General features: G+C 44.6%; 2 protein-coding genes across 6 annotated transcripts in view; both read left to right on the top strand.

The window, feature by feature from the left end:
* Positions 1-4,136, top strand: part of LOC100351453 (zinc finger protein 211) — a 12,636-nt gene extending 8,500 nt beyond the window's left edge. For all 5 annotated transcript variants that reach the window (XM_070063358.1, XM_070063359.1, XM_017337905.3 and 2 more), the window contains exon 4: positions 919-4,136. In XM_070063358.1, coding sequence (XP_069919459.1) covers positions 919-2,390 — 1,472 coding nt within the window. In that variant the 3' untranslated portion in view covers positions 2,391-4,136. The remainder of the gene's footprint in view (positions 1-918) is intronic.
* On the top strand, positions 921-26,888 carry LOC108175678 (zinc finger and SCAN domain-containing protein 4). Its single transcript, XM_017337914.3, has 4 exons — positions 921-986; positions 23,049-23,528; positions 25,488-25,653; positions 25,743-26,888. Exons 2-4 carry the CDS (start codon positions 23,139-23,141, stop codon positions 26,492-26,494), a joined length of 1,308 nt encoding a protein of 435 aa, XP_017193403.3. The 5' UTR covers positions 921-986; positions 23,049-23,138; the 3' UTR covers positions 26,495-26,888.

Genomic DNA, 26,888 nt, shown 5'->3' with positions numbered 1-26,888 from the left:
TTACAGTACTCTAACTTGAATATATACCAAGTTTAACTTCCTTAATTTTCCTTTGCTCTGTTGTGTGCTGAGGTGTTCTGGGCTAGTGTTAGCTGCTCATGTGTCTCATCTTTCCCATAGAATTTACATTACTCTGTTCCCATAGTTACTCATTTGGGCTAGGAGAAGAGTCTCCTTCAGAGATTGTTATTGACCTCAGTCTAATCAAGGTGGAGTCTGAGAGGGCCTGGCCTAGGGAAATAGGGAGGACATGGCATAGGGAAATAGGGAGGACATGGCATCAAGACTATGGTTCAGATTATACTAGGAACCTGTCCAGCTTAACCTATGTTTTGGTGCCATTGCCAGTGACAGTGACACCTCATTTCTACCTTCTCATCTCCATTGTTGACATTTACCAACTTAGTTGTTTCTACTACTTAGCATTTTTATTTTTGCTTTCAGCCTAGAGCTAATTCCCACCTGCCTGGCTCTTTATCTCACCTGTTCCTCACTGTTCCCTTTGTGTGTTTTTAATTTCTTGTGTTCTGAAGGGCACATATGTCCTTTAATCATCCCTGAACACCATTTACTATTCCAGTCAGATTTTCCATGCCCTGGATATATACTTCATAGCATCACGTCACCAGCAGATCAGATATGCTGCTAAGTCATTGACAGGAATGAATTACAGAACATGCCTCATTCCTTGTATCAAACCTTATTCTTGTGTTTTGTTCCTGACAAGGCTTACTCTATGCTGTGACCCCAGGGGCCCAGTAATGCATGGTGGTTGCTTCCTCCACCTGACGCCAACTTGCTTTTCCTGAAAACAATCCCCTGGACTGGTTCTTTGCTATGTGAGATATAAATCCGTGATTGTTTCATCTCCTCTCGTTAAGGGAAACATGTCCTTCACCGTTACCTCTTTATTTTCAGGTTGTTGCCTTGGAGTGGAGCATGAAGAGGCACTTTCTGAACAGAGCATTTCTTTAGGACTATCACAGGTCAGGACTCCCAAAGAAGGTTCATCTTTCCAAAATGCCTATCCCTGTGATATATGTGGCCTGGTCCTGAGAGACATTTTGCACTCAGCTGAACACCAGGGAACACATCATGAGCAGAAACCATACACACATGGGGAACAATTCTCCTTCACTGCAAACCTTCAACCACACAAGGAACAAAACACTAGGAAGGTATCCTTCAGAAACTTTGTAGACAGAGCCTCATTCATAAATAGTGGTATAGTCCATGTGTTAGGGAAGCCTTTTACCTGCAAAGAGGTTAGGGAGGGCCTTCTGGCCAGCATGGGATTTCTACAACAGGCCACTGACACAGGGGAGAGACCAGGTAACAGTAACAAGTGTAGGGCTTCCTTTCTCAGTGGGAAAGGTTATCACAACTGGGGAGGATGCAAGAAAGCCCTTAGCCACATAGACACACTTGTTCAGGACCAGAAAGTCCTCACTAGAGAAGGGATTTTTGAGTGTGGCAAGTGTGGGAAAGCCTGCACACGAAGATGTAATCTCATTCAGCACCAGAAAGTCCACAGTGAAGATAGGCCTTATGAATGCAATGAGTGTGGAAAATTCTTTACCTACTACTCCAGCTTCATTATACATCAAAGAGTTCACACTGGAGAAAGGCCTTTCAAGTGCAATGAATGTGGGAAATCCTTCAGCCAGATCTACAGCCTCAATAGCCACAGGAAAGTTCACACTGGAGAAAGGCCTTATGAGTGTGGTGAATGTGGGAAATCCTTTAGTCAAAGATCCAACCTCATTCAACATCAGAGAGTTCACACTGGAGAAAGGCCTTATGAGTGTAGTGAATGTGGAAAATCTTTCAGCCAGAACTTCAGCCTCATTTACCACCAGAGAGTTCACACTGGAGAAAGGCCCCACGAGTGCGGTGAATGTGGGAAATCTTTTAGCAGAAGTTCTAGCCTCATTCACCACCGGAGACTTCACACTGGAGAAAGGCCATATGAATGTAGTAAATGTGGAAAATCTTTTAAACAAAGCTCCAGCTTCAGTTCACATCGGAAAGTTCACACAGGAGAAAGACCTTATGTGTGTGAGGAATGTGGAAAATCCTTTAGCCATAGTTCCAACCTTAAGAACCACCACAGAGTTCACACTGGAGAAAGACCTATTGAGTGCAGTGAATGTGGAAAAACATTTAGCTGCAAATCTAACCTCATTAAACACCTAAGGGTTCACACTGGTGAAAGGCCCTATGAGTGCAGTGAATGTGGGAAATCCTTTAGCCAAAGTTCTAGCCTTATTCAACACCGCAGAATTCATACAGGGAGAAGGCCTTATCAGTGCAGTGAATGTGGGAAATCTTTTGGCAGCAAATCTGTCCTCATTCAACACAAGAGAGTTCACACTGCAGAAAAGCCTTAGCTGTACAGGGAGTATGCAGTTTCTTTTTAGTTTCATTACACTGGAGAAGAACACTTGTGAGTGAGCCATGTACTTGAATTAAAGCCCCAATAACTGAAGATACACACTGAGAAGATTCTCTTTAAGTTCCAGGTATGTGGAATCTTTAAGGAGTTATATTACACTTTCTAACCTGCCCAGGGTCCTTGCCACTTTACAGTTCTGAGACAGAAACCATTTCACTTCTGCCACCTGCCAGACCCACACAATACACATTAGTCACCACCCAACAGGTTCAGGGATGCCAACCTCTGGGTTTACTCATTTGCTGGAGGAAATCGTGAGTGGTGTGAGACTTCAGGGGCTCCTCATTCCCTTGTCAAAAGGGCATGGACTTGACCCAGTTTTGTAACAGAGATCCTGGTAAGAGTTTTTGGCTGTTTGTGAAGGACTGCCTTTTTCAGAGACTTGTTGTAGTCTTGATGCTTGTCATAGATATTTTTTCCCCCAGTCTCCAAGTTACCAACATGGAAACCGCCTTACTCACATTAGTTTTTTATCATAAAGTCTTTATTGTTTAAGCTCTTTTTAATCCTGGAGGCTCCATTTACTATATGAGGTCACTTTAAAATGACTGGGCCATGCCAGCATTATGGACTACCACAGGGTGGGAGGTGGGATGGGAGGGAATCACAATTTGTATATCTGAGACAACCATATGCCACAGGATATAGCTCCTTTCAGACTTGTCTTGATTTGAACTGGTCTCCAAGACTCCTAAGAAAAACTACAGGGTTTTATGGTCTTAATTTCTGGATTGACACACCAGAATTTTTGTGGGCTCGGGGGACACCTGAGGAGGTAGGATAACCTCCAGTGCTTCTGGGAACAGTCTGAATTGTTTTGTTTACAGGGATAGTAATCTCTAGCACTGTTGAAGGCATTTTCTACTTCAGGTCCTGCAAAGGAGCTGAGTGTCCTAATTAACATAATTCAGTAGGCTAGCATCACTAAGATTACGGAGACCAGAAGGAAAAATAATTGGCTCAGAAACACAGGATTAATGGGAAGTAGAGAAACCAACAGCAAACTAGCTGGAATGTACTCCTTATAAATGTTTTAGTGATTTTCTGAATCTGTGTGTACATTCTCAGGACCTTCAGGTACTTGTATCTTTTGTAGCTGAGATCACTATCAGGAAAAAAAAAAAAAAGAGCTAAGTTTTATGTGTAACAGCAGCCGTAGCTACAGAAGGCAAAACAGGTGTAGAGAGAAGGGCACTCCCTTAGTCCAGGTGGCTTTGTGACCTAGACGTCATTTTGTGTGGAAACAAACAATATTTGCTGCTACTGAGACAAGGTTGACACTTCAACATCATCAGGAAACATGAATATAGGGTTACCAAACCTGGTAATAAACTATCAAATTATAATGAACATACCAGTCACCACTAACTTATCTCATGCTCTGCTAACCACCCACCCTTGGCCCTCCCAGCAACCAATGATTTACTTTCCCTTATAATAGGGTAGTGTATATACTCTAGAATTTAATATGATTTGATTCCCAGAATGTTTATTTTTTATTTTCTGGTATCTTTCATGATACATAATTATCTTGAAATTTTTCAATGATGTTTCTATGATCTTATTTATTGCTGAGTACTATTTTCTATGGATACACCATTTCTTAATTCATTCATCTGTTTATGGGCACTTAGCTTATTTTTGGGTTTTGATTGTTTCAAATAAAGCTGCTACAAATGTGTGTAATTCTTTATATGTATGTTATTTTACTTGGGTTAACTCAAAGTACAATGCCAGAGGCAAGAGATATGTTAATATTAACTTATTAAGAAGCTGTGCAAGGGGCTGGCACTATGGTGTAGGGGATAAAGCTGCTTCCTGTAGCACGAGCATCAGTTTGTCTCCTGGCTGCTCCACTTCCAGTCCAGCTCTCTGCTAATGCACCTGGGAAAGTAGCAGAAGATGGTCCAAGTGCTTGGGCCCCTGCTACACATGTGGGTGACCCAGATGAAGCTCCAGGCTCCTGGCTTCAGTTTGGCCCAGCCCAGCCCAGCCCTGGCCATTTGGGGAGTGAGCAAGCAGATGGGAAATACCTCTCTCTGTCTCTCCCCCTCTTTCTGTAACCGCCTTTCAGATAAATAAATCTAGAAAGAGAGAGATGGAGAGAAAGAAGAAGAGAAAGAAAGGAGAGAGTTCCGAAAGAGCCAGAGATTGGGGTCAGGCCCCTGCTTTTCCAGACTTAACTGTGGTCTCAGGTTGGGGTTGGGCTGGGTGACTGGATCTGGCCCCGGTCCCTGGTCCCACATGTGTTTACACGTTAACCTGCCTAACTGCTGTTCTGGGCTATGCCCATAGCCATGTTTATGTGACTTGGTGTAGGCTGGGTGTGGGTGGAGGCAGCTGAGGAGCTGGGCCAGGGCAGGCTCGGGAAGCAGATTTTCTCCCTTGCCCCTGGCCCAGTGGAAACTAAGCACTGTGCTAACCTGGAGAGACTTAAGGCATAGGGATGAAGAGGCTGTACCCAACAGCAATAAAATTGATGCCAGGATTGGCAGAAAAACAAAAAGCTGCAAGTGAGCCAAAGTGGTTATTTGCTGCTTACCCCCCAGAATTCCAGTTCTTCCATACTCTTGCAAATATTTGTAGGGTCTATCTCATAAATTTTACGCCCCCCCCCCTTTTTTAAGATTTAATTTATTTATTTGAAAGAATTACACAGAGAATTAGAGGCAGAGTGCTAGTTCACTCCCCAGTTGGCCACAACAACTGGAGCTTTGCCGATCCGAAGCCAGGAGTCTCCTCCAGATCTTTCCACATGGGTGCAGGGGCCCAAGGACTTGGGCCATCTTCCACTGCTTTCCCAGGCCATAGCAGACAGCTGGATCAGAAGTGGAACAACCGGTACTCGAACCGGCACCCATATGAGATGCTGGCACTGCAGGCAGTGGCTTTACCCACTATGCTGTAGCACCACAGCAAACTTTACTGTTGCAGTGGATTCGTTTCTAGGAGGAAGAGCATGGTGGGGCAAGAGGTACGGAGAAACCACACAGACCCCAGGGTGAAAGCAGGCCAGAGGAGAGCAGCTTGCAGACTCGTTTATTTCAGTTGCTACAGCAGCTTATATAGCCAAGGCAGCCTATCCAGTCAAGGGGCGGTCTATGCCCTAACCAATCACAGCCTGTTGCCAGGCAGTTTCTGTTGCCAGTGGCCATCTTGGCATGGCCTTCTCATTCCACCACACTTTACCCTTTTAATAAATAAACCAGCTAGTGTTTTTAATTATATTTCCCAAAGATGTCCAACAGTTTTTCATGTGTTGCTTTGCCACCTATATATCTTTGGTAAAATGTTTGTATCTTGCTTATTTTTATTTTGTTAGTCAGTTTGCAATACTACCGTTCAACACCTGGAACAAACTAATGAAGGAAAGGCCTGTTTTGGCTCACTGTTTTGGAGGTTTATAGCCCAAGATCAGGCGTGGCCTTTGGTGAGGTGGGAGATGGCAATGGTAGAGCACAGTACGTGTGGATAAAGGATCACATGGTAAGCCAGAAAACAGAGTCAATTTTACAGACCTAGTCTGTAAAATTTAACCAATCCTTTCATGAAGACCACCTTCTGAAGGCATGCCATGAGTGACCTTAGACCTCCCATTATAGGTCTACCTCCTAAATACCATAATTGGATTCTTTCCACACTCTTCGGTCCATTAACAATGACATTCATGTTTAATGTCACGCACGAATTTGAAAGCCAAATCTTGTTCCAACCATAAAATAAAGTAGCTCATTTTTGAGTTATAAATTAGCTCATTTTTGTTCTCCAGTTGTTTTCATGCTATACAGTGTATGAGCACATATAACACAGACTTTTAAATTTAATCTGTATTACATTATTTCTAAATGTAGACATTGAGTAGTGCAGTAAATCAAACCATGGTTTAGTATTTGCCAATCTCCCTGGTATACATCCTCCCATATGGCCACTTTCAAACTGTCAACATCGGGGCCTGCACTGTGGCTCACTTAGCTAGTCCTCCACCTGTGGTGCTGGCATCCCATGTGGGCGCCGGGTTCTAGGCCCGGTTGCTTCTCTTCCAGTCCAGCTCTGCTGTGGCCCAGGAGGGCAGTGGAGGATGGCCCAGGTGCTTGGGCACCTGCACCCACATGGGAGACCAGGAGGAAGCACCTGGTTCCTGGCTTCAGATCGGCGCAGCGCTGGCTGTGGCGGCCATTTGGGGGGTGAACCAACGGAAGGAAGACCTTTCTCTCTGTCTCTCTCTCTCTCTCTCTCTCTCTCTCTCTAACTCTACCTGTCAAATAAGTAAAAAAAAAAAAAAAATTGTCAACATGATGTCACTGAACAAGAATTGGCAGAAACATGGCATCTGTTCTCTCCATAATGGTCTACTAGCTGCCAGGAACCTCTGTAACAGATCACGTGTAGTAAAATGATTTGGAAGTAACTATTTTAAAAAGTTTAATACAGGTATAATTGACAACACAAACTGCATGTGCTTCTATTGAAAATACAACACTATAGTATCTGGCTTTTAAGACCCACCAGTGTTCCATCAGAAGCTATGTAAGAAAAGCATGAGGGGCCAGCACTGTGGCATAGCGGGTAAAGCTGCCAGCTGCAGTGCCGGCATCCCATATGGGCACCGATTCAAGTCCTGGCTGCTCCACTTTTAATCCAGCTCTCTGCTATGGCCTGGGAAAGCAGTTGAAGAGGGCCCAAGTTCTTAGGCCCCTCCACCCGCAGGTTAGACCTGGAAGAAGCACACGGCTCCTGGCTTTGGATCAGTCCAGCTCCAGTCATTGCGGCCATTTGGGGAGTGGACCAGCGCATGGAAGACCTGTGCCCCCCCTTGCCTCTGTAACTCTGCTTTTCAAATAAATAGATCTTTTCTAAAGAAACAAAAGCCTCAGATCAGCATAAACTTTGCGACTTAAAATTTCTTGTTGTTAATGATCTATTTATTTAAAAGGCAGAATAGCAGATCTTCCATCTGCTGGTTTACTCCCTAGACTGCCTGAATAGCTACAGCTAGGCCAGGCCAAAGCCAGGAACTCCATCTGGGTCTCCCACATTGATGAAGGGGCCCGAGTATTGGGTGACCTTCTGTGGTTTTCCCAGGCTCCTGAGCAGGAAGCTGGACTGCAGGCAGGCAGGCAGGACTCAAAGCATCATTACAGTGTGGGATGCCAGAGTTGCAAGCAGCAGCTTGACCCACTGTGCCACCATGCCAGCACCCAAATTTTCAATTGTAAACTGTAACATTGGATTCTCAGCATTAGCTGTATGCTTCCCAAATAATATCTATTAAGATCAGCAATATAGCCTATATAAATACTGTTGTTCAACATGATTATTTCCTTTGTAAGAAAACTAAGTACATCAAAAGATTCCTTCATATTATCCAAATACACTTGAAAACCGCATAAATAAAAGATTGATTTAACTTTCTGGTGAGTTCTAATAAGATTGTGTTCTGTCCTAACAAGATTGCCATTTATTTATTTATTTATTTTGTTTGTTTGTTTGTTTGTTTGAAAGGCAGAGTTGCAGAGAGGCAGAGGCAGAGAGAGAGAGGTCTTTATCTGCTGGTTCACTTCCCAGATGGCTGTAATGGCCAGAGCTGTGCTGAAGTCAGGAGGCAAGGGCTTCTTCCTGGTCTCCCACGTGAGTGTGGGGGCCCAAGGACTTGGGCCGTCTTCTGTTTTCCCAGGTCACTGCAGAGAGCTGGATCAGAAGTGGAGCACCCAGGATTAGAACTGGTGCCCATATAGGATGCCGGCACTGCAGGTGGCACCCTTACCCACTATGCCTCAGCACAGGCTCCAAAGATTGCCATTTTAATGACAAAAGTTCTGGGGTTTTTTATACAATAGAGTGACTGTAGATAAAGTGCTATATATTTCTCTATTCAAAACGAAAGAGGGGCCAGACCTGTGGCACAGCAGGTTAATGCCCTGGCCTGAAACACTAGCATCCCATCTGGATGCTGGTTCGTGACCCACTGCTCCACTTCCAATCCAGCTCTCTGCTATGGCCTGGGAAAGCAGTAGAATGTGACCCAAGTGCTTGAGCCCCTGCACCCATGGGGGAGACCCGGAAGAAGCTCCTGGCTCCTGGCTTCAGATCTGTGCATCTCCTGCCATTGCAGACAATTGGGGAGTAAACCATCAGATGGAAGATATCTCTCTCTCTCTCTCTCTCTCTCTCTCTCTCTCTGCCTCTCCTCTCTCTGTGCAACTCTGACTTTTGAATAAATAAATAAATCATAAATAAATAAAATAAAAGAGCCTCTTGGGCTGGCGCTGTGGCATAGCAAGTAAATCCTCCACCAGCAGTGCCAGCATCCAATATGGGCACCAATTTGAGTCCTGCCTGCTCCACTTCTGATCCAACTCCTTGCTAATGTACCTGGGAAAGAAGCAGTAGATGGCCCAAATCCTTGGGCCCCTGAACCCACTTGGGAGAACCAGAAGTGGTTCCTGGCTCCTGGCTTTGGACTGGCCCAGCTCCAGCCATTGTAACCATTTGGGGAGTGATCCAGCAGATGGAAGCTCTCTCTATCTACCTCTACCTCTCTTTAACTGTGCATGTCAAATAAATATTTTTTAATAACCTTCTAAGAGGGGCCGGCGGTATGGAGCAGTGGGTTAACGCCCTGGCCTAAAGCGCCGGTATCCCATATGGGCGCCGGTTCCAGTCCCAGCTGCTCCTCTTCCCATCCAGCTCTCTGCTATGGCCTGGGAAAGCAGTAGAAGATGGCCCAAGTCTTTGGGTCCCTGCAGCCACGTGGGAGACCTGGAAGAAGCTCCTGGCTTCCTGGCTTCGGATCAGCACAGCTTCAGCCGTTGTGGTCAATTGGGGAGTGAACCATCGAATGGAAGACCTCTCTCTCTCTCTCTGCCTCTCCTCTCTCTGTGTAACTCTGACTTTCAATAAATAAATAAATCTTTTTTAAAAAAAATAGCCCTCTAAGATTGGATTTTCGCTAGCCAGTTTTGTGCTGGAGTGGGTAAAAGCTGCTGCCTGCCACACCGGATCCCATATGGGTGTCAGCTCAAGTCCTGGCTGCTCCACTTCTGATCCAGCACCTTGCTAATGCTCCTGGGAGAGCTGTGGAAGGTGGCCCAAGTACTTGGCCCCCTGAACCTACAATGGAGACTTAGAGGAATCTCTTGTCTTTGCTTCAGATTGCCCCAGCTCTGGCCATCTGGACATTTGTAGAGTGAACCAGTGGGTGGAAGATTCTCCATCTCTCTGTAATTCTGCCTTTCAAATAGGTAAATGAATCTTTAAAAAAAAATCAGACTTACACAGAGACGAGGGGCAGAGAGAAAGAGGTTTTCCATCCAATGGTTCACTCCCCAATTGGCCACAACAGCTGGAGCTGCACTGATCGGAAGCCAGGAGTCAGGAGCTTCTTCCAGGTCCCCCACATGGGTGTAGGGACCCAAGGACTCAGGCCATCTTCCACTGCTATCCCTGGCTAGAGCAGAGAGCTGGATTGAAAGTGGAGCAGTCGGTGGCCGGCGCCGTGGCTCAATAGGCTAATCCTCCGCCTTGCAGCGCCAGCACACTGGGTTCTAGTCCTGGTCGGGGCACCAGATTCTGTCCCAGTTGCCCCTCTTCCAGGCCAGCTCTCTGTTGTGGCCAGGGAGTGCAGTGGAGGATGCCCCAAGTGCTTAGGCCCTGTACCCCATGGGAGACCAGGAGAAGCACCTGGCTCCTGCCTTCGGATCAGCGTGGTGCGCCGGCCGTGGCAGCCACTGGAGGGTGAACCATTGGCAAAGGAAGACCTTTCTCTCTGCCTCTCTCTTTCACTGTCCACTCTGCCTGTCAAAAAAAAAAAAAAAAAAAAAACAGAAGACAAGAAAAGAAAGTGGAGCTGTTGGGACTTGAACCAGCACCCATATGGATTCCAGCGCTTCAGGTCAGGGTGCTAACCCACTGTGCCAGAGCTCTGGGCCCAATAAATGAATCTTAAAAGAAAAAAATTACATTTTGGTTGTTTTCACCATAGATGTTCAATGTTTAAAGTGATAAATACGTTTACTCTGGGGCCGCAATTGTGGTGTGGCAGATTAAGCTGATGTCTGCAATGCGAGCATCCCATATCAGCACCAGTCAAGCCCCAACTGCTGCACTTCTGATCCAGCTCTCTGCTCATGTGCCTGGGAAGGCATTGGAAGATGGCCCAAGTGCTTGTGCTCCTGCGGCTCATGTGAAGGATCCACACAGAGTTCCAGGCTCCTGGCTTTCTGTAGGCCCAGCCCTCCCAGCTCGCTCACGCTCTTGCTCTCTCTCACCCTCTTTCTCTTTCTCTCTCTCCCCCCCTTCCCTCTCCCTCCCTCTCCCATAACTCTGCTTTTCAAGTAAATAAATAAATCTTAAAATATATACACCCATTACCCTGACTGGACATTATACAAGTGTATATATGTGTAACTCTGCTTTTTTCTCCCTCTGGAACTCTGCCTTTCATCCCTGCTGGCCCACTCCCCAAAAAGCTGCAATAGATAGGGCTTGCCCAGAACTCTGTTTGGGTCTGCCACATGAGTGGCAGAGCCCCAAGTACTTGGATCATTTTCAGTGTGTTAACCAGCATCTTAACCACGAGGCCAAATCCCCAACCCCGTTCTAATTTTTATAGAGTCAAGTCTGTTCATTAATATTCTTAGATACTTATGCGAGCACCCTCAGCCAATACCAAGTTATAAACAGACAGACTATACTCATAAAGAAATAGCTCAAAAAGCAAAATGTAGGGGCTGGCATTCCGATGCAAAATTGGTAAAGCCACCACCTGCAAAACTGACATTCCATGTGAGTACCAGTTAAAGTCCCAGTTGCTCCAGTGTGATCCAGCTCCCTGGTAATGTGCCTGGGAAAGCAGCAAAAGATAGCCCAAATGCTTCTGCCACCTGTGGGGGCAACCCTGGCCCAGCCTCAGCCCTAAGCCATTTGTGGAGTGAACCAGTGGATGGAAGACCTGCTTCTCCTATTCTTTTGTAACTCTGCCTTCAAATAAATAAATATTTTAGTACAAGCAAAATGTACACATGTATATCATGATGGTTGTGTGTACTCAGCTTTATACCTGTGATCATCTGAAATGACTGGACAATCTGTCTTTTGGGATCAGTCAAAAATGTGAGAGGTCACCACTGAGTTGACCAAAGAGCTGAGAGTACAGGGAATTTTATCATTCATAAATGCAGAGGTACAAAAAGGACATCTCTTCATTTGTTGAAATTTGAATGCTTTTATGTACATGCACATGATGAAACACAAGTCAACATATTATGATAATGCATTTTCACAGAATTGAATCTGCAGAAAAAAATCATACAGTAAGTTAAAGATCTCTAAAAGGTTTTAGATAATTGTACGTCCAGTATTGGAAATGATGTGCAGATAAAATACAAAGCAAAACAAATACAATAAATGATGCTGACAATTTAAAATAGTGTGAGAGGTGTGGTGTAGTGGGTAAAGCTACTTCTTGCAGTGCTAGCATCCCCTATGGGCACCAGTTCGATCCCGCTGCTCCACTTCCAATCCAGCTCTCTGCTGTGGCCTGGGAGAACAGTAGAGGATGGCCCAGGTCCTTGGGCCCCTGCATGCACGTGGGAGACCCAGAGGAAGCTCCTGGCTCTTGGCTTCGGATCAGCACAGCTCCAGCAGTTGTGGCCATCTGGAGAATGAACCAGTCTTTGGAAAACCGATATATCTCTCTCTGCCTCTTTGTAACTCTGCCTTTCAAACAAATAACTAAATTTAAAAGTTAAAAAACATACTGTGAAAAATGACTTTAAAAGATTAAAAAAAAAAGGTGGGCATTTGGCATCATGGTTAAGCCATGCCTTGGGACACCCACATCCCATAGCAGAGGGCCTGGGTTTGAGTTGAAACGCCACTTCCAATTCCAGCTTCCTCTTAATGAACACCCTGGGAGGCAGCAGGTGACAGCTCCAATACTTGGGTCTCTGCCATTCATGTGGCAGACCAGAACTGAGTCTGTGGATTCCAGGCCTTTGAGAAGTAAACCTGAAGATTGGAGATGTCTCTGAGCCTCTCAAATAAAGTAAAATTTTTGAAAAAACACACAGGAGCCCTATATTTATTCCTTCTGTTTGAAACAGAAATGTTGATTACATTGATTTCATCATTATACATGATATTTATATATTGAATTGTCAATGTATCCCATAAATATGTACAACTATTCTGTACAACCATTATGTCAATAAAATTTAAAGTAAACAGTAAAGGGGCCAGCGTTGTAATTTGGGGGTTAAGTCACCGACTGAGACTCCAACAAACCATATGGGCACTGGTTCGCATCCCAGCTATTCCACTTCTGATCCAGTTCCCTGCTAATGGCCTGAGAAAAGCAGCAAAGGATGGCCCAAGTGCTGGAGCCTCTGCTCCCACCTGGATAACCCGGATGAAGCTCTTGTCTGGCCTTGGCCTGGGCCACTGCTGGCTGTTGTGGCCGTCTGGGGAGTGAACCAACAGATGGAAGATGATTCTCTCCCTCTCTCTCCCTCGCTCTCTCTCTCTCTCTCTGTAACTCTGATTTTCAAAATAAATAAATAAATCTACCAAAAAATAGACAAAAACACATAAGAATTTGGGGAGAAAAAAGAAAATATGCCTTAGGATAAAATGTGTTTCAGTGTTAGATTACAGGGAATTCCACAGAACTAATTCCTGAAAGATGGCCAGCCTTCCTCATTGCTAACTATGCTTTGAAGTCTTGCATCATTATGGAGAGCTGCATTTTTTCCTTTGAGGCCGTGCTTCTCAGGGAAGTTGTTCACATTCATTTGTTTTTGGAATTCTGCGATGGATATATCCTGGCATGAGCCTTTGCTACTGAATTCCATCATCTGTGTAGTGCTTCTGTGCGTATGTGGAAACTCCTCTTCATACACGTATATTTATAGACCATCGATTTGGTGGAATTCATACTAGGGGCTGCAGAGAAACACCATTTTTAGGTGTCTTCTTAAGGTCGGTGCTGTGGCACAGCAGGTTAAGTGACCATCATCCTGTCCCAGCTGCTTCACTTCCAATCCAGCTCTCTGCTAACACACCTGGGAAAGCAGTGGAGCATGGCCCAAGTCCTCAGGCCCCTGCACCCAAATAGGAGACCTGGAAGAAGCTCATGGCGTCTGGCGTCAACCTGGCCCAGCCTTGGCTGCTGCAGTCATTTAGGGAGTGATCCAGCAAATGGAAGATCTCTCTCTCTCTCTCTGTCTCTTCTTCCCTTTCTGTAACACTGCCATTCAAATACATAAATCATTATTTAAGTGTCTTTTTATCCTACAGTCACATTCCTGGCTTCTTCAAAAAATACCTCACAAATTCATGAAAATTTCCTGGAATTTCATCAGCTGGAAGGAATGCCAATGCCAGTTGGTTAATTTTAATCTGAAGTTTTCATGGTTGACATATCACATGCCCTGTTCCCATCCCAGAATTTGGCTTTCTACCCCTCTTGCAGAGCATTTTCTCCATGGGAATTGCAGTTTTCTTGGGTTTTGTGTTTTAGAATATCAAAATTCAGGATTTTAGTCTTTCAGGATTGTGCTATCCAGAATTTAAGACTTTATGCATTTTTGATATTTGGGGATTTCAATGTTTGAGATTATGACATTTTGGATTTTGGGGGGGCAGGTATTAAAATCAGCACCATTTCCAGATAAGGCCACATTCTACAGACTGGGATTGAGACAAGTCTGTGAATTTTAAGGAATAGCAATGAGTTATCTCATACAGGTAGAGATAAACAAAGACCCAGAAAGGGCATTTCAGAATGGTAAACAAAATCAGATTTAATCTGGCCATATTTCTTCCTAGAAATAGCTATAATTATGAAGACAAGAATATTTGAAAGGAAGTTGATGTAAAAGGCTGGAGGCAGGGGCCAGCGCTGTGGTGCAGCAGGCAAGGCTACCGCCTGCAGTGCTGGCATCCCAAATGGGTGCCAGATTGAGTCCCAGCCGCTCCATTTCTGATCCAGCTCTCTGCTGTGGCCTGGGAAAGCAGTAGAAGATGGCCCAAGTCTTTGGATCCCTGCACTCATGTGGGAGACCCAGAAGAAGCTCCTGGCCCCTGGCTTTGGGTCAGCACAGCTCTGGCCTTTGCGGCCATCTAGAGAGTGAACCAGCGGATGGAAGACCTCTCTCTCTCTCTTTCGCTGCCTCTCCTTAACTCTCTCTGTAACTCTGCGTTTCAAATAAATAGATAAATCTTAAAAAAAAAAAAAAAAACCCTAGAGGCAGATCATTCCAGATCACATGCCTTTTACATCTAGATAAGTTTGTGACGGAAAAATATGCTAATTTGGGGCCAGCACTGTGGTGCAGTGGGTAAACACCCTGGCCTGAAGTGCCAGCATCCCATATGGGCACCACTTCTAGTCCTGGATGCTCCTCTTCCAATCCAGCTCTCTGCTGTGGCCTGGGAAAGTCCTTGGGCCCCTGCACCCATGTGGGAGACCTGGAAGAAGCTCCTGGCTCCTGGCTTCAGATTGGCGTAGCTCCGGCCGGAAGGGCCATCTGAGGAGTGAACCATCGGATGGAAGACCTCTTTCTCTCTGCCTCTCCTCACGCTGTATATCTCTGACTTTCAAAGAAATAAATATTTAAAAAAAAAGAAAAATATGGTAACTTAAATCATGATTCAGAATAAAGGCCTATTTCCTCATTCTGTGACAAAAGTTAAATCTCAGGGATATGAAGGATGAAGTATATATATATATTTCATATTATATAACATTCATATATATATATAGTCCTGGAAATTCCTTTAGATTATGAAGAGCATAAGTGGAGGAAACTCAGGGTGGACACTTCTAATACAGTGGTTATGACGTCAGTTGGGATAGATGCCTGCATCCCATGTCAAGGTGCCTGTATTCAAGTCCCATCTCACCTCCCAATTCTGGCTTCCTGCTATTGTGCATCTTGGGAGGCAGCAGTTGATGGCTCAAATACTTGGGTCCCTGCCACCCACCCGGGAGACAGATTGGGTTCTGGACTCCTAGCTTCTGCCTGGACCACCCCTGCCTGTAATAGGTTATTTGGGGAGTGAACCAGAAGATGAAATTGCTCTCTATTTCTATTGCACTGTCTCCTCTGTCTCTCTGTTTTCCAAATAAATGATAAAATTTTTTTTAAGTGGATGAAATTCCCTGTAGAGAAGAACGAATGCAGAGCAATGTGGTGGGAGGAACCAGGCCATTATTCCCAGTGAGAGGAATCGGGAGCCACCTCATCAGTGCAGCTCTAGGACAATGTAAACAGCCAACAACTAACTGGGTGTCAAGGAGAGGCCAGGAGCTCGGCAGGCAGCAGCAACAAGGGATCATCTAAGCCCTGGAGCCTGCATTCCTGAGGGGCCCAGGCTGCTGTCATGAGCTTGAAACCTTTCTTTCTGAGAAAGGTGTGTGTAGGGGTGTGAGATGTGGGGGAAAGGATCATGGAAGAGAGCCTACCCCACCCTGCACCAGGTGACAGCTCAGACCGGAAGCTTCTCATCATTTGTTCTCCACCCTCTCCCTCAGCCATCCCGTTAAGGCTATCAAACTCAAGGGCTGGCCGGCGCCGCGGCTCACTAGGCTAATCCTCCCCCTTGCGGTGCCGGCACATCGGGTTCTAGTCCCGGTCGGGGCGCCGGATTCTGTCCCGGTTGCCCCTCTTGCAGGCCAGCCCTCTGCTGTGGCCAGGGAGTGCAGTGGAGGATGGCCCAGGTGCTTGGGCCCTGCACCCCATGGGAGACCAGGAAAAGCACCTGGCTCCTGGCTCCTGCCATCGGATCAGCGCGGTGCGCCGGCCGCAGCGCGCTGGCCGCGGCGGCCATTGGAGGGTGAACCAACGGCAAAGGAAGACCTTTCTCTCTGTCTCTCTCTCTCACTGTCCACTCTGCCTGTCAAAAAAAAAAAAAAAAAAAACTCAAGGGCTTGCTCAACATAAAATAGTCACTTATCTCTCTTTCCCACTGACATGACCCTAGGCTCAGCCCCCAACATCTCTTTCCTGGGTTAGGAAAACTTCTAGGTTCCTGGAGTCCCCTCTGTCTCACTAGCTCGGGATTGGCACAGAAGGAGAGAACATCAAGAAGCCATGTTCTCTACGTTTGCAATCTATACATCTCTGAAAATGAAAAACTTTAACAAGCTTTAATAACAGTCCCTTATGACAAAACTTGACTAGAACGTATGTCAGACTAATGCAAGTCTTCATATCGGCACTTAATATGAATGTCGTTACATTTCACTGCAGAAATATTGATGCTTGTTGTGGTCCATTGCCCCAGGCTAGGATTAAAGATTTGGTTGAAAGTTTCATCCCATCATGTATTTAAATCACTGAGCTCATAAAAGGCAGGAACCTTGGGAAGCCACTCCACTTCATAGCAGACCAGTGCAGAAGGCAGCTGGTCTCCTCAGCAGCTCCACATTCTGTCCAGGGTTATCCAGCTTGAGGTTCGACCAAGAAAGAGGTAAGTTTCCAGAATGGAAGAGCAATTTAACTTGTGTTCTGGTGTGTATGCGTGCATATGTAGGCAGTTACTGGGGGAACGAAGCCTATATACAAAAATATGGGAGTCTCCCAGAAGAGGGGTATGGTCTTTCATGATAATTACTCATACCCATAAGGGATTGATGCTGTGGGCTCTGTGGTTCTGGCCTGATTTTTATATTTTTAAGGTTTATTTATTTATTTATTTATTTGAAAGGCAGAGAGAGAGAGAGAACATCTTGCATCTGCTGGTTCACTCCAAATGGCCGTAAAATGGCTGCTAGTCTGGCAAGAAGCCAGGAGCCTAGAATTCCATCTATGTCTCCACAGGGGTGGCAGGAACCCAAGCGCCTGGGTCATCTTCCATTGCCTTCCAGGCTCATTAGCAGGGAGCTGGGTCCGAAGTGGAGTAGCGGGGCCAGCACCGTGGCTCACTTGGTTAATCCTCCACCTGTGGCACTGGCATCCCATATGGGCACCAGGTTCTAGTCCCGGCTGCTCCTCTTCCAGTCCAGCTCTCTGCTGTGGCCCAGGAAGGCAATCAAGGATGGCCCAAGTGCTTGGGCACCTGCATTCATGTGAGAGACCAGGAGGAAGCACCTGTCTCCTGGCTTTGGATCGGCACAGCTCCGGCTGTGGCAGCCATTTGGAGGGGGAACCAATGGAAGGAAGACCTTTCTGTCTCTCTCTCTCACTGTCTAACTGTATCTGCCAGATAAATTTAAAAAAAGAAGAAATGGAGTTGCTTAACTTGAACTGGGATTCCAGTAAAGGATGCCAGCATTTTGGCAGCAGCATAAACCGCTGTATCACAATGCCAGTCCCGGTCCTGGCATTGATTGAAAGAGACTTCTCCTGGGAAAGCCTCTTGGTGTGGCTCTGTTGTCTTACTAATTTAATGTTCCTAGCAGTTTATTTTTTTTTTCTTTTTTCTTTTTCTTTTCTTTTTTCTTTTTTTTTTTTTTTTTTTTTTTTTTTTTTTTTTTTTTTTTTTACAGGTAGAGTGGACAGTGAGAGAGAGAGACAGAGAGAAAGGTCTTCCTTCTCCGTTGGTTCACCCCCCAAGTGGCTGGCAGTGTGCAGGTCCCAAAGACTTGGGCCATCCTTCACTGTACTCCCAGGCCACAGCAGAGAGCTGGACAGAAAGAGGAGCGACTGGGACAGAATCTGGCACCCTGACCGGGACTAGAACCTGGTGTGCCGGTGCCACAGGCGGAGGATTAACCTATTGAGCCATGGTGCCGGCCTCCTAGCAGTTTATTTTCATTGCATTTTATGTAAGTGTTGGTCCACAACAGATTGGAATGGGGTAGGGATGAAATTTAAAATGTGCCAACAACAGTTTTCCTTTATCCACGAGTGATCTATACCAAGACCCTCAGTAGATGCCTGTAACCTCAGTCAGTGCTGAATTCTGTATGCACTGTGCTTCATTTTTATCATACATCTTAGTTTAGTATTTTTTCCCTTACGTTGAAAACTTTCACCTTTTCGCTCAAAGGAAGCACTTTGTGACTGCTTTTTGGAATAGCTGAATTTCTGTCGTTACTATTATTGTAACTTGGGGTAATTATTAAATAAAATAAGGGTTACTTGGACACAAGCACTGTGATTCCATGATGGTATAGATGATTAACCAAGATGGTATTAAATAATTAATGTGAGTAGTGTGTACAGTGGGGACACATTGTACAAAATTATTTCTGAGAAGGAGAGAGTAGGACAGCCCAAGATTTCATCACACTCCTCAGAAGGGCACAAGATTTAAAACTCAAATTGCTTATATCTGGAATTTCTTTGAAAAGATTTGTTTATTTATTTGAAAGTCAGTGTTACACAGAGAGGAGAGGCAGAGAGAGAGAGAGAGAGAGGCAGGCATCCATCCAATGGTTCACTCCCCAGTTGGCCGCTATGGCTGGAGCTCTGCTGATCCGAAGCCAGGAGTCAGGAGCTTCTTCCTGGTCTCCCACGTGGATACAGGGGCCCAAGGACTTGGGCCATCTTCTACTGCTTCCCCAGGCCACAGCAGAGAGCTGGATCGGAAGTTGAACAGCTGGGACTCGAACCAGTGCCCATATTGGGTGCCAGCGCTGCAGGCAGCGACCTTACCCACTAAGCCATTGTGTCGCCCCCCCGCCCATAAATTTTTTTACAAAATTTATTTGAAAGGCTTAGTTAGAGAGAGACAGAGCTTCCAGCCACTAATTCACTCCCCAAATGGTCAAAACAGTCTGGGTGGGGCTGGCTGGACCAGGGGCCTGGAAAAGAGGTGGAACAGGTTAATAAGATTGGAATGTCAAGTCTAATCAAAACTGAAGAGATTACCATGAGCAGGAAACAATAACTAGCAAACCAATTAGGTTTTGTGTGCCCATACATCATTCCCACCACACCCTTTGTTTAAAGATTTTTTCATTTATTTGAAAGGCAATGTTAGAGAGAGAGAGAAAGACAGAGCGAGGTCTTCCATCTACTGGTTCACTCTCCAAATGGCTGCAAGGGCTGGAACTGGGCCAGGCTGAAGCCAGGAGCCAGGAGCTTCTTCTGGGTCTCACTTGTGTGCAGGGGCCCAAGGACTGGTGCCATCTTCTACTGCTTTCCCATGAGCCTTAGCAGGGGGCTGGATTAGAAGTGGAGCAGCTGGGACTGGAAACAGCACCCATATGTGATGCTGGCACTGCAGGCAGTAGCTTTACCTGCTACACAACAGCACTGGCCCCCAAACACATATTTTTTTATTATGGCATGAAATGTTATTTTTAATAGAGCAGTAATAAAAAAGGGATTAAATCTGTTAATTTTTTTAACATTTATTTTTTCCAGCCTTTTTGAGATATAATTGACAATTGATATAATTAGTATACAATGTAATGTGTTAAACATTGTGAAATGATTACCACAACCAAGTCAGTTAACATATCCATCTCTTCAGTATTTTTTCTGGTGAAACACTCAGGATCTACTGTCTTATTAAATTTCTAATATGCCAGAACTGCCGTTGGGTGCTTAACCTCCTATGCCACAGTGCTGGCCCCCATTCCACATATTCATCTATTCATCAGTTGACACACACTTAGGTTTTTTCTTTGTCTTTGCTATTAGGAATAATCTACTTCTTCCTAATTCATTATGCAAAGGACATGTTAATGTCAGACTACTCTCTTTATTTAATCATACAAAGTCCAGTTACAATCTAGTCTTTTTATTTTATTTAATATTTGTATTTTATTTGCCTGCAACAGCAAGGGCTGGGCCAGGTGAAAACCATCAGTTTAGCGTTCAATCCAGGTATTCCACATGGATGGCAGGAACCCAAGTATTTAAGCCATTACCTGCTGCCTCCCAGAATGTACATCATCAGGAAGTTGGATCAGAATCAGAGTCAGAACTCAAACCCAGGCTCTACAATATGGGATGTGGGTATCTCAAGAGGCATCTGAACTATTGAGCCAAAAATGCCCATCCTACATTTAGTATTTTAAAGAGTTATGTATTTATTTTTGAATGTCAAAATTACAGACAGAGAGGGAGAGACAGAGTGATATCTTCCATCTGTTGGTTCATTCCCCAGATAGCCACAACAGCCAGCGCTCAGCCAGGCTGAAGCCAGGAGCCAGGAATTTAATCCTGTCTCCAGATGGGTGGCAGGGACCCTAGCACTTTGGCCATTCTCTGCTGATTTTCCCAGGCCATTAGCAGGGAGCTGGATCAGAAAAGCAGCAGCCAAGACATGAATCAGCACTCAAATGGAAAACTGGCATCACAGGCAGCATCTTTTACCTGCTATGCCACAGTGATGGTCCCATGCATTTAGTATTTCAATTGGGTATTTTTATTGAAGTCTAATTATATACAGAAAGCTGTAAAAATCATAAGCATATAGCTTGGTGAAAAGTCAGCATGCCTATGGAATTACTTCCTAGGGGAAAAAGCAGTAAAATATTACCCACTAAGACTGGAAATCTAATTTCCTATGTTCTTTAGCCCATGCTGAGACAAGGCTCCTATAAAGCCCTCCATACACCCATCCCAGCCTCTACTATTGCCTCAAAAGTAACTAACATCCTAAAGAGCATTGATAACATTGATTAATCTGGTCACCTATACAAATATTAAATAAAAATTAAAAAGACTAAATTGTAACTGGACTTTATATATGATTAAATAAAGATAGCAGTCTGACATTAACATATCCTTAAGAATAAACAAGGGGCTCTTCCAGTCCAGCTCTCTGCTGTGGCTGGGAAGGCAGTGGAGGATGGCCCAAGTGCTTGGGCCCTGCACCGCTATGGGAGACCAGGAGGAAGCACTTGGCTCCCGGCTTCACATTGGCTCAACATGGCAACCGTGGCAGCTTTTAGGGGGTGAACCAATGGAAGGAAGACCTCTCTGTCTCTCTCTCTCACTGTCTAACTCTGCCTATCAAAAAAACAAACAAAAAAATAGATAAACAAGGGGCTGGCACTGTTGCGTAAGGAGCAAAGGCGCCGCCTGCAGTGCCGGCATACTATATGGATGCTGGGTCAAGTCCCTGCTGCTCCACTTCCAATCCAACTCTCTGCTTCCGATCGGCCTGGCTCTGGATGTTGAAGCCATCTGGGGAGTGAAACAGTGGATGGAAAAATTTTCACTCTGACTCTCTCTCTGTCTGTAACTCTACCTCTTGAATAAACAAACAAATCTTTTAAAAATATAAACAAAGTATTTGGTGTCTGGATTATTCAGTTCACATTATGGTTCAAGATTAATACAGGTTGTTTAATGAAGCAGTTCTTTCTTTTCATTGCTATCATAAATGTTTATATGAATAAATCACAATATAGCCCATCAAATATGACACATTTAGATTGAAATTAGGACTATTCTGATTATGATGGCACAAACTTGAATATATATGAGATGGGTTTACAACCTGAAGCCAGGCACCCATTGAAGTTGGGCTCCTACCATCCCACAAAAATGAAACAGGAGCCTTGTTTTCCTTGATTGCATCGCAAATAAAATGGCTACCAGGCCCTTGAGAAAAACATTTGTGGCTTTCAAACTTGGCAAAAGGTTTGTTTTGCTTTAGAAAATGTTTACACTCTGTCAAAAAGAGGTAGAGAAATTTCTCAATTACAGTTTTTCTAAGGTAAATGCTCTAGTTTGGGAAGGGAGGAAAGTCTTATTCATTTTGCACGAAGTAGAATTTAAGTTTTCTATAAATTTATTTAAATATTAACAATTTTTAACATCTTGCTATATTCAGTAGACCTTATATACATACACATATTGCTATTTTTCTTTTTTTAAGATATTTTTATTTATTTGAGAGGTAGAGTTACAGACAGTGAGAGGGAGAGATAGTGCCAGCCCCCTTGATTTATTCTTAAATATTGATGTTTAATGCAAATATAAGCGGAAAAGCCTTTTTAAAATATTTTTCCGATGCTTGTGATAACAATAATAAAAAACTCAGTTTATTTATTGGCCTGTGTTTGGGTACTTTGCTACATTCTCTTAGGTTACTAAATGATGGACATATTTGTGTGAACAAAATCAGGACTTCTATAAATAATCACATAATATTTGATATTTTCCTTCCTTGTTTCACTGGCTAAGGAACAGTCCAGAAACTTTTAACATTTTTGTTGTATTTGTTTTGTAGAAACTTTTTCACATCAAGGTGGTTTCTTTATTTCTAGTTCATTAAATGCCTTTTTCAGGAGTGAGTGCTCATATTCACTTAATTTAACATATATACTGAGATGTAACATTGTTATATTCTCTCAGTGTAATTAATTGGTCTTTGAACTTTAACCCAATAATCTTCAATTTTGAAAATGAACACCACTTGTTTATACTGTATTGTTTTCTTTAAATTTGATTTGTGAGTATTATGCTTTGGATTATTTTAAAGCACTTGTGAAGTTTGTCTTCAGTGAAGTCCTCAATTCATTAGCCAAAATGGGTAATATTCCCTCTTTTTCTGTGTTCTGGGGGACTGTATAATTTCTTTAGTATCTGGTAGAATTCATCCATGAAGCCATCGGACTGACTTGTTTGTCTTTAACTGTATCAGTGGTGCAATTAATTACATATATCTCTTCTATTTATTGCAGTGTTTAGACATTCACCAACTGTTGAAACATTTTCAGAGACACAAAGAGGGCTGAATGGTTAAATCGGAGTCTGAGAACTCTTAACTAAAAATGGCTTTAGATCTTACAACTTCATTGAAAAGGAAACCATCCAGGAATGATCTTAATCCAGACAACCCAGAGTTGACAACAACCCAAGAATCCGCTGTCCAGATGGAAGAGACATCTGAGGGCTCGAGCATAGTCGACACATTTCAGTACAACAGTAACGCAAGTTCAAGGCAGGAGCTGCAGAGACTCCTTGAGTCTTTTTACTCATGGCTGCAGCCAGAAAAGCACAGCAAGGAAGAAATGATCGCTCAACTGGTTTTTGAGCAGTTTCTGAAGAGTGGCCATGCCAGGGACACATCCACGTTGAAGAAGAAATGGGAAGCAAGAGACAGAAACCTGGAGAAACTAATGGAAGACCTAAATGATGATTGCACGAAGCCACCTGTCTTAGTAAGTCAAGGGATCTGAGCCCTGGGGGGAGGGAACAGGGAGGCGAGAGTCAGGTGGAACCACCTGGAGGTAGAGACAGTTATTGTAGACCCCCTTATTAGTCAGAGTACTCTCCCACCACTCTTCTTCACCAAGGAGAATTTCCACGGGTTTAAGGAAGCAAGAAAAAAAAAGCAAAAAGGTATGTATTTGTTCTGTAGCACATATAGGAGCCAAACATGGAGCTAATTTTGTTTGGTACGGTGGCAAGGGACTCTGAGAAATTAATATTTGAGCTAATAACTCAAGGATGAGGAAGAAATGCCTTAAAAACTGGTTATTTTCCTCAAAAAGGCTTATTGTGATTTTTATCTGGAAAGATATTAAATCACAATGAATCCTCATTCTTTTTTAAGTTGTTTTTAAAAGATTTATTTATTTATTTATTTGAAAGGCAGAGATAGAGAGAGAGAGAGAGAAAGAGCGAGTGAGAGTTTCCATCTGCTAGTTCACTCCCTAAATGGCCACAACAGCAAGAGATGGGCCAGGCTGATGAAGGAACCCAAAAGTGGTGCCCTTTTGTGATGACCCCAGAAACACAGACTCCAGACCAGGCGATGCAAAAAGCAAGAGGCAGTTTTATTTCATTTGCACAAATGGGCCCTCTGCTGCTGCAAGCAGCGGGAAAGAGAGAGAGAGCCCCGAGCAATCATTTCACACAGCTTTTAAAGGGCAAAACCACAAGATTAACATATTATAGGGTGGCTTAAGTTCATTGGGCAACTACACAGTTGGGCAAAGTACATGGACAAGGGGAGGGGGTCATAGAGGAAGAGGAACGGGTGGCTACGTGCCTTATGTGCCTTGCAGTTTCTTTGTCAAGCTTGAGCAAGCACAGGGGAGGGGGTTTCAGTGGAAAAGTACTAGGTCAAAAGGGCACGATGGGGAGGGGTTGAAACTGTTTGTCTTAAGTTCCTGTTTTTCTATTTTATCAAGGCCACTTTTAAGGCGGCTCTCGGCGGCTCTCGGCGGCTCTCGGCGGCTCTCGGCGGCTCTCGGTGGCTCTTGGCCACTCCCTTCAGCTGAAGCCAGGAGCCAAGACTTCTTCCTTGTCTTCCACATGGGTGCAGGGACCCAAGGACTTGGGCCATCTTCTGCTGTTTTCCCAGGCACATTAGCAGGGACTCAAACTGGCACCCACATGGGATGTTGGCACTGCAGGTGGAGGCTTAATTTAGACCACAGTGCCAACCCCGAATACTCATTCTTGTATCTCATATTTTAAAACCATTAAAATTCACTCGTAACTTCCAAGCCAATACCCAAAGCATGTTGTCATCTGCAAACTTGTGTAGCGTGGCAAAAAAAATTTATTGAGTCATCTGCTGAGCACATTCCAGATGGTGGTGAACAAGTCTACATTCTGTTTCAGCTCTCAATTATTTCATGCATTTTCACACTTGTGCTTTTTGTTGGTAATTTAATTTTTTAAAATAATGTGTGTGCAGTGCTTAAGTGCTGTTACTACTATTCCTAAAAGCAAGAGGATAGTATATCTTATGAACTCAATACATATATTAGATAGTCTTCCTTCAGGCATGAGTTAACAACGTTTTTGGCCATTAGTACAGTGTTAATTAATCGAGAAAATATATATTAAATATTCATAAACACTTTCGGTATATACTCACATAAAGTTAAGCCGTTGGAGAAAATACTGAGGCCACAAGCTCCCAGGGCACTAACACTGTATTTTCCTAGAAGCAGTGATTCAGTGCTTGCAAACCCAGTGTCCACAGTGACTGTAGAACATAGCAATAAGTTGGCAATAACAAGAAGGACGCCATCAGAAACGATGGCAAGACAAGGAGATGAGCTCGAGTTGAGGGTCTTGTGAAATCCTGCCGAGGGCTGGACTCCCAGAAGGCCTCTTGTCCTACAACAGCTGCAGACTCAATGGTGATCTGACTTTGGTTACAGGTCCACGTCTACATGCAGGGACAGGAAGCCCTTTTTTCAGAGAATATGCCTCTAAAAGACGTCATCTTTTACCTCAAGAGACAGCTGTCAGCAGGAACCCCAACAGCAGACAACACGAGGACACCCTTATGTACTCACCACGGCACTTCCGTGGCAACAGCACAAGGTGAGTGAGGGGAATCTGCACGCCAGAGAAGTGTTCTAGTGAGCCCCTTCCTGCGTGCAGCTTCATTGAGTGATTTCTCTGTTTTGCAGAAGAAGAAGATGGCTGCAACGCTTCTTTGAAGACTACTCAAGTAAATGACACTCCTACCAGTCAGAGCGATCAAATCATTTCCCTAGTCATTATCCAGGAAGAGGACAGTCCCAGCAGTTCTGAAGAGGGATGTGTTTCTCTCAGGAACACACACAGTTCTAGAAGTTCAGAGCAAGGCATCCAGGGGTCCCAGGAAGGATGCCTAGAGGGGCCCTCTGAGCAACACGGCCCCATGGAGGTGAGGACAGGGCTCTCACCCAGTCCAGATGCATCCTCCCCTGAGCCTGCCCCTACCAATCAGAGTAGTGAGGGAAACTCCACAAGTGGGGGACATCAAGAGAGGTCCCACAGTGCCTCAAAATCATATGAATGTGCGGAATGCTCCAAGGTCTTTAGCTATTCCTGTCAGTTGATAGCTCACCAGAGAAGACACAGAAATGAGAGGCCGTTCGTTTGTGCTGAGTGTCACAAAGGCTTCTTCCAGAATTCAGACCTGCGTGTGCATCAGATGATTCACCAAACAGAGAAGCCTTTCGTATGCAGCACTTGTCAAAAGCCTTTCAGCCACAAAACCAACTTGAAGGCTCATGAAAGAATTCACACAGGCGAGAAACCCTATACATGCTCCTTGTGCCACCAAAGCTATCGCCAGTCATCCACATACCACCGCCACCTGAGGACGCACCAAAAGACTGCTCTCAAAAATGCTCGCTCCGCTCCAGACGCCTCCTCAGCTTCTTCCCTGATGTGATGTGTGTGTTTCCATACTATTTAGAATCTATTTAGAAGACACTGGAAAACTATTTAGAAGATTCTGTGAGAACTCAGAAAGTCTCTGGAGCTTGCTCCCGGCTCTTCTTGGGTCTCCGCACTTAGACGCAGGTGTTAGAAGTGAGTCAGGGAGGTGAGCATTGTTGCCAGAGCTGAGACCGGTTGGCCAGAGCCCACAGGGCTCCAGTTGCTTGAGTCCTTTGGGCGGAACCATCCAGAGGAAGCTGATGGCCCTGAGGTACACCTTTAACAGTGGGGCACACTGCTCACAGTTGGCTAGAACAATGTCCACATTGTCCCCTGGGATTTCTGAACTCATTAATGTATTGCAAGTGGCTGATATTGTATATGTCTAATAAAGATCTGTTAGATGA

The sequence above is a fragment of the Oryctolagus cuniculus genome, chromosome 18, assembly GCF_964237555.1.
Source record: "Oryctolagus cuniculus chromosome 18, mOryCun1.1, whole genome shotgun sequence".
Taxonomy (NCBI): Eukaryota; Metazoa; Chordata; class Mammalia; order Lagomorpha; family Leporidae; genus Oryctolagus; species Oryctolagus cuniculus.
Note: the sequence above shows the minus strand (reverse complement) of the source record. Positions and strands in the feature narration are given on the sequence as shown.

Coding starts and splice junctions, on each gene's coding strand:
- LOC108175678 (XM_017337914.3), top strand. CDS start 23,139: ATGGCTTTAGATCTTACAACTTCATTGAAAAGGAAACCATCCAGGAAT. Junction 23,529..25,487: donor GCACGAAGCCACCTGTCTTA/GTAAGTCAAGGG, acceptor CTTTGGTTACAG/GTCCACGTCTACATGCAGGG. Junction 25,654..25,742: donor TTCCGTGGCAACAGCACAAG/GTGAGTGAGGGG, acceptor TCTGTTTTGCAG/AAGAAGAAGATGGCTGCAAC.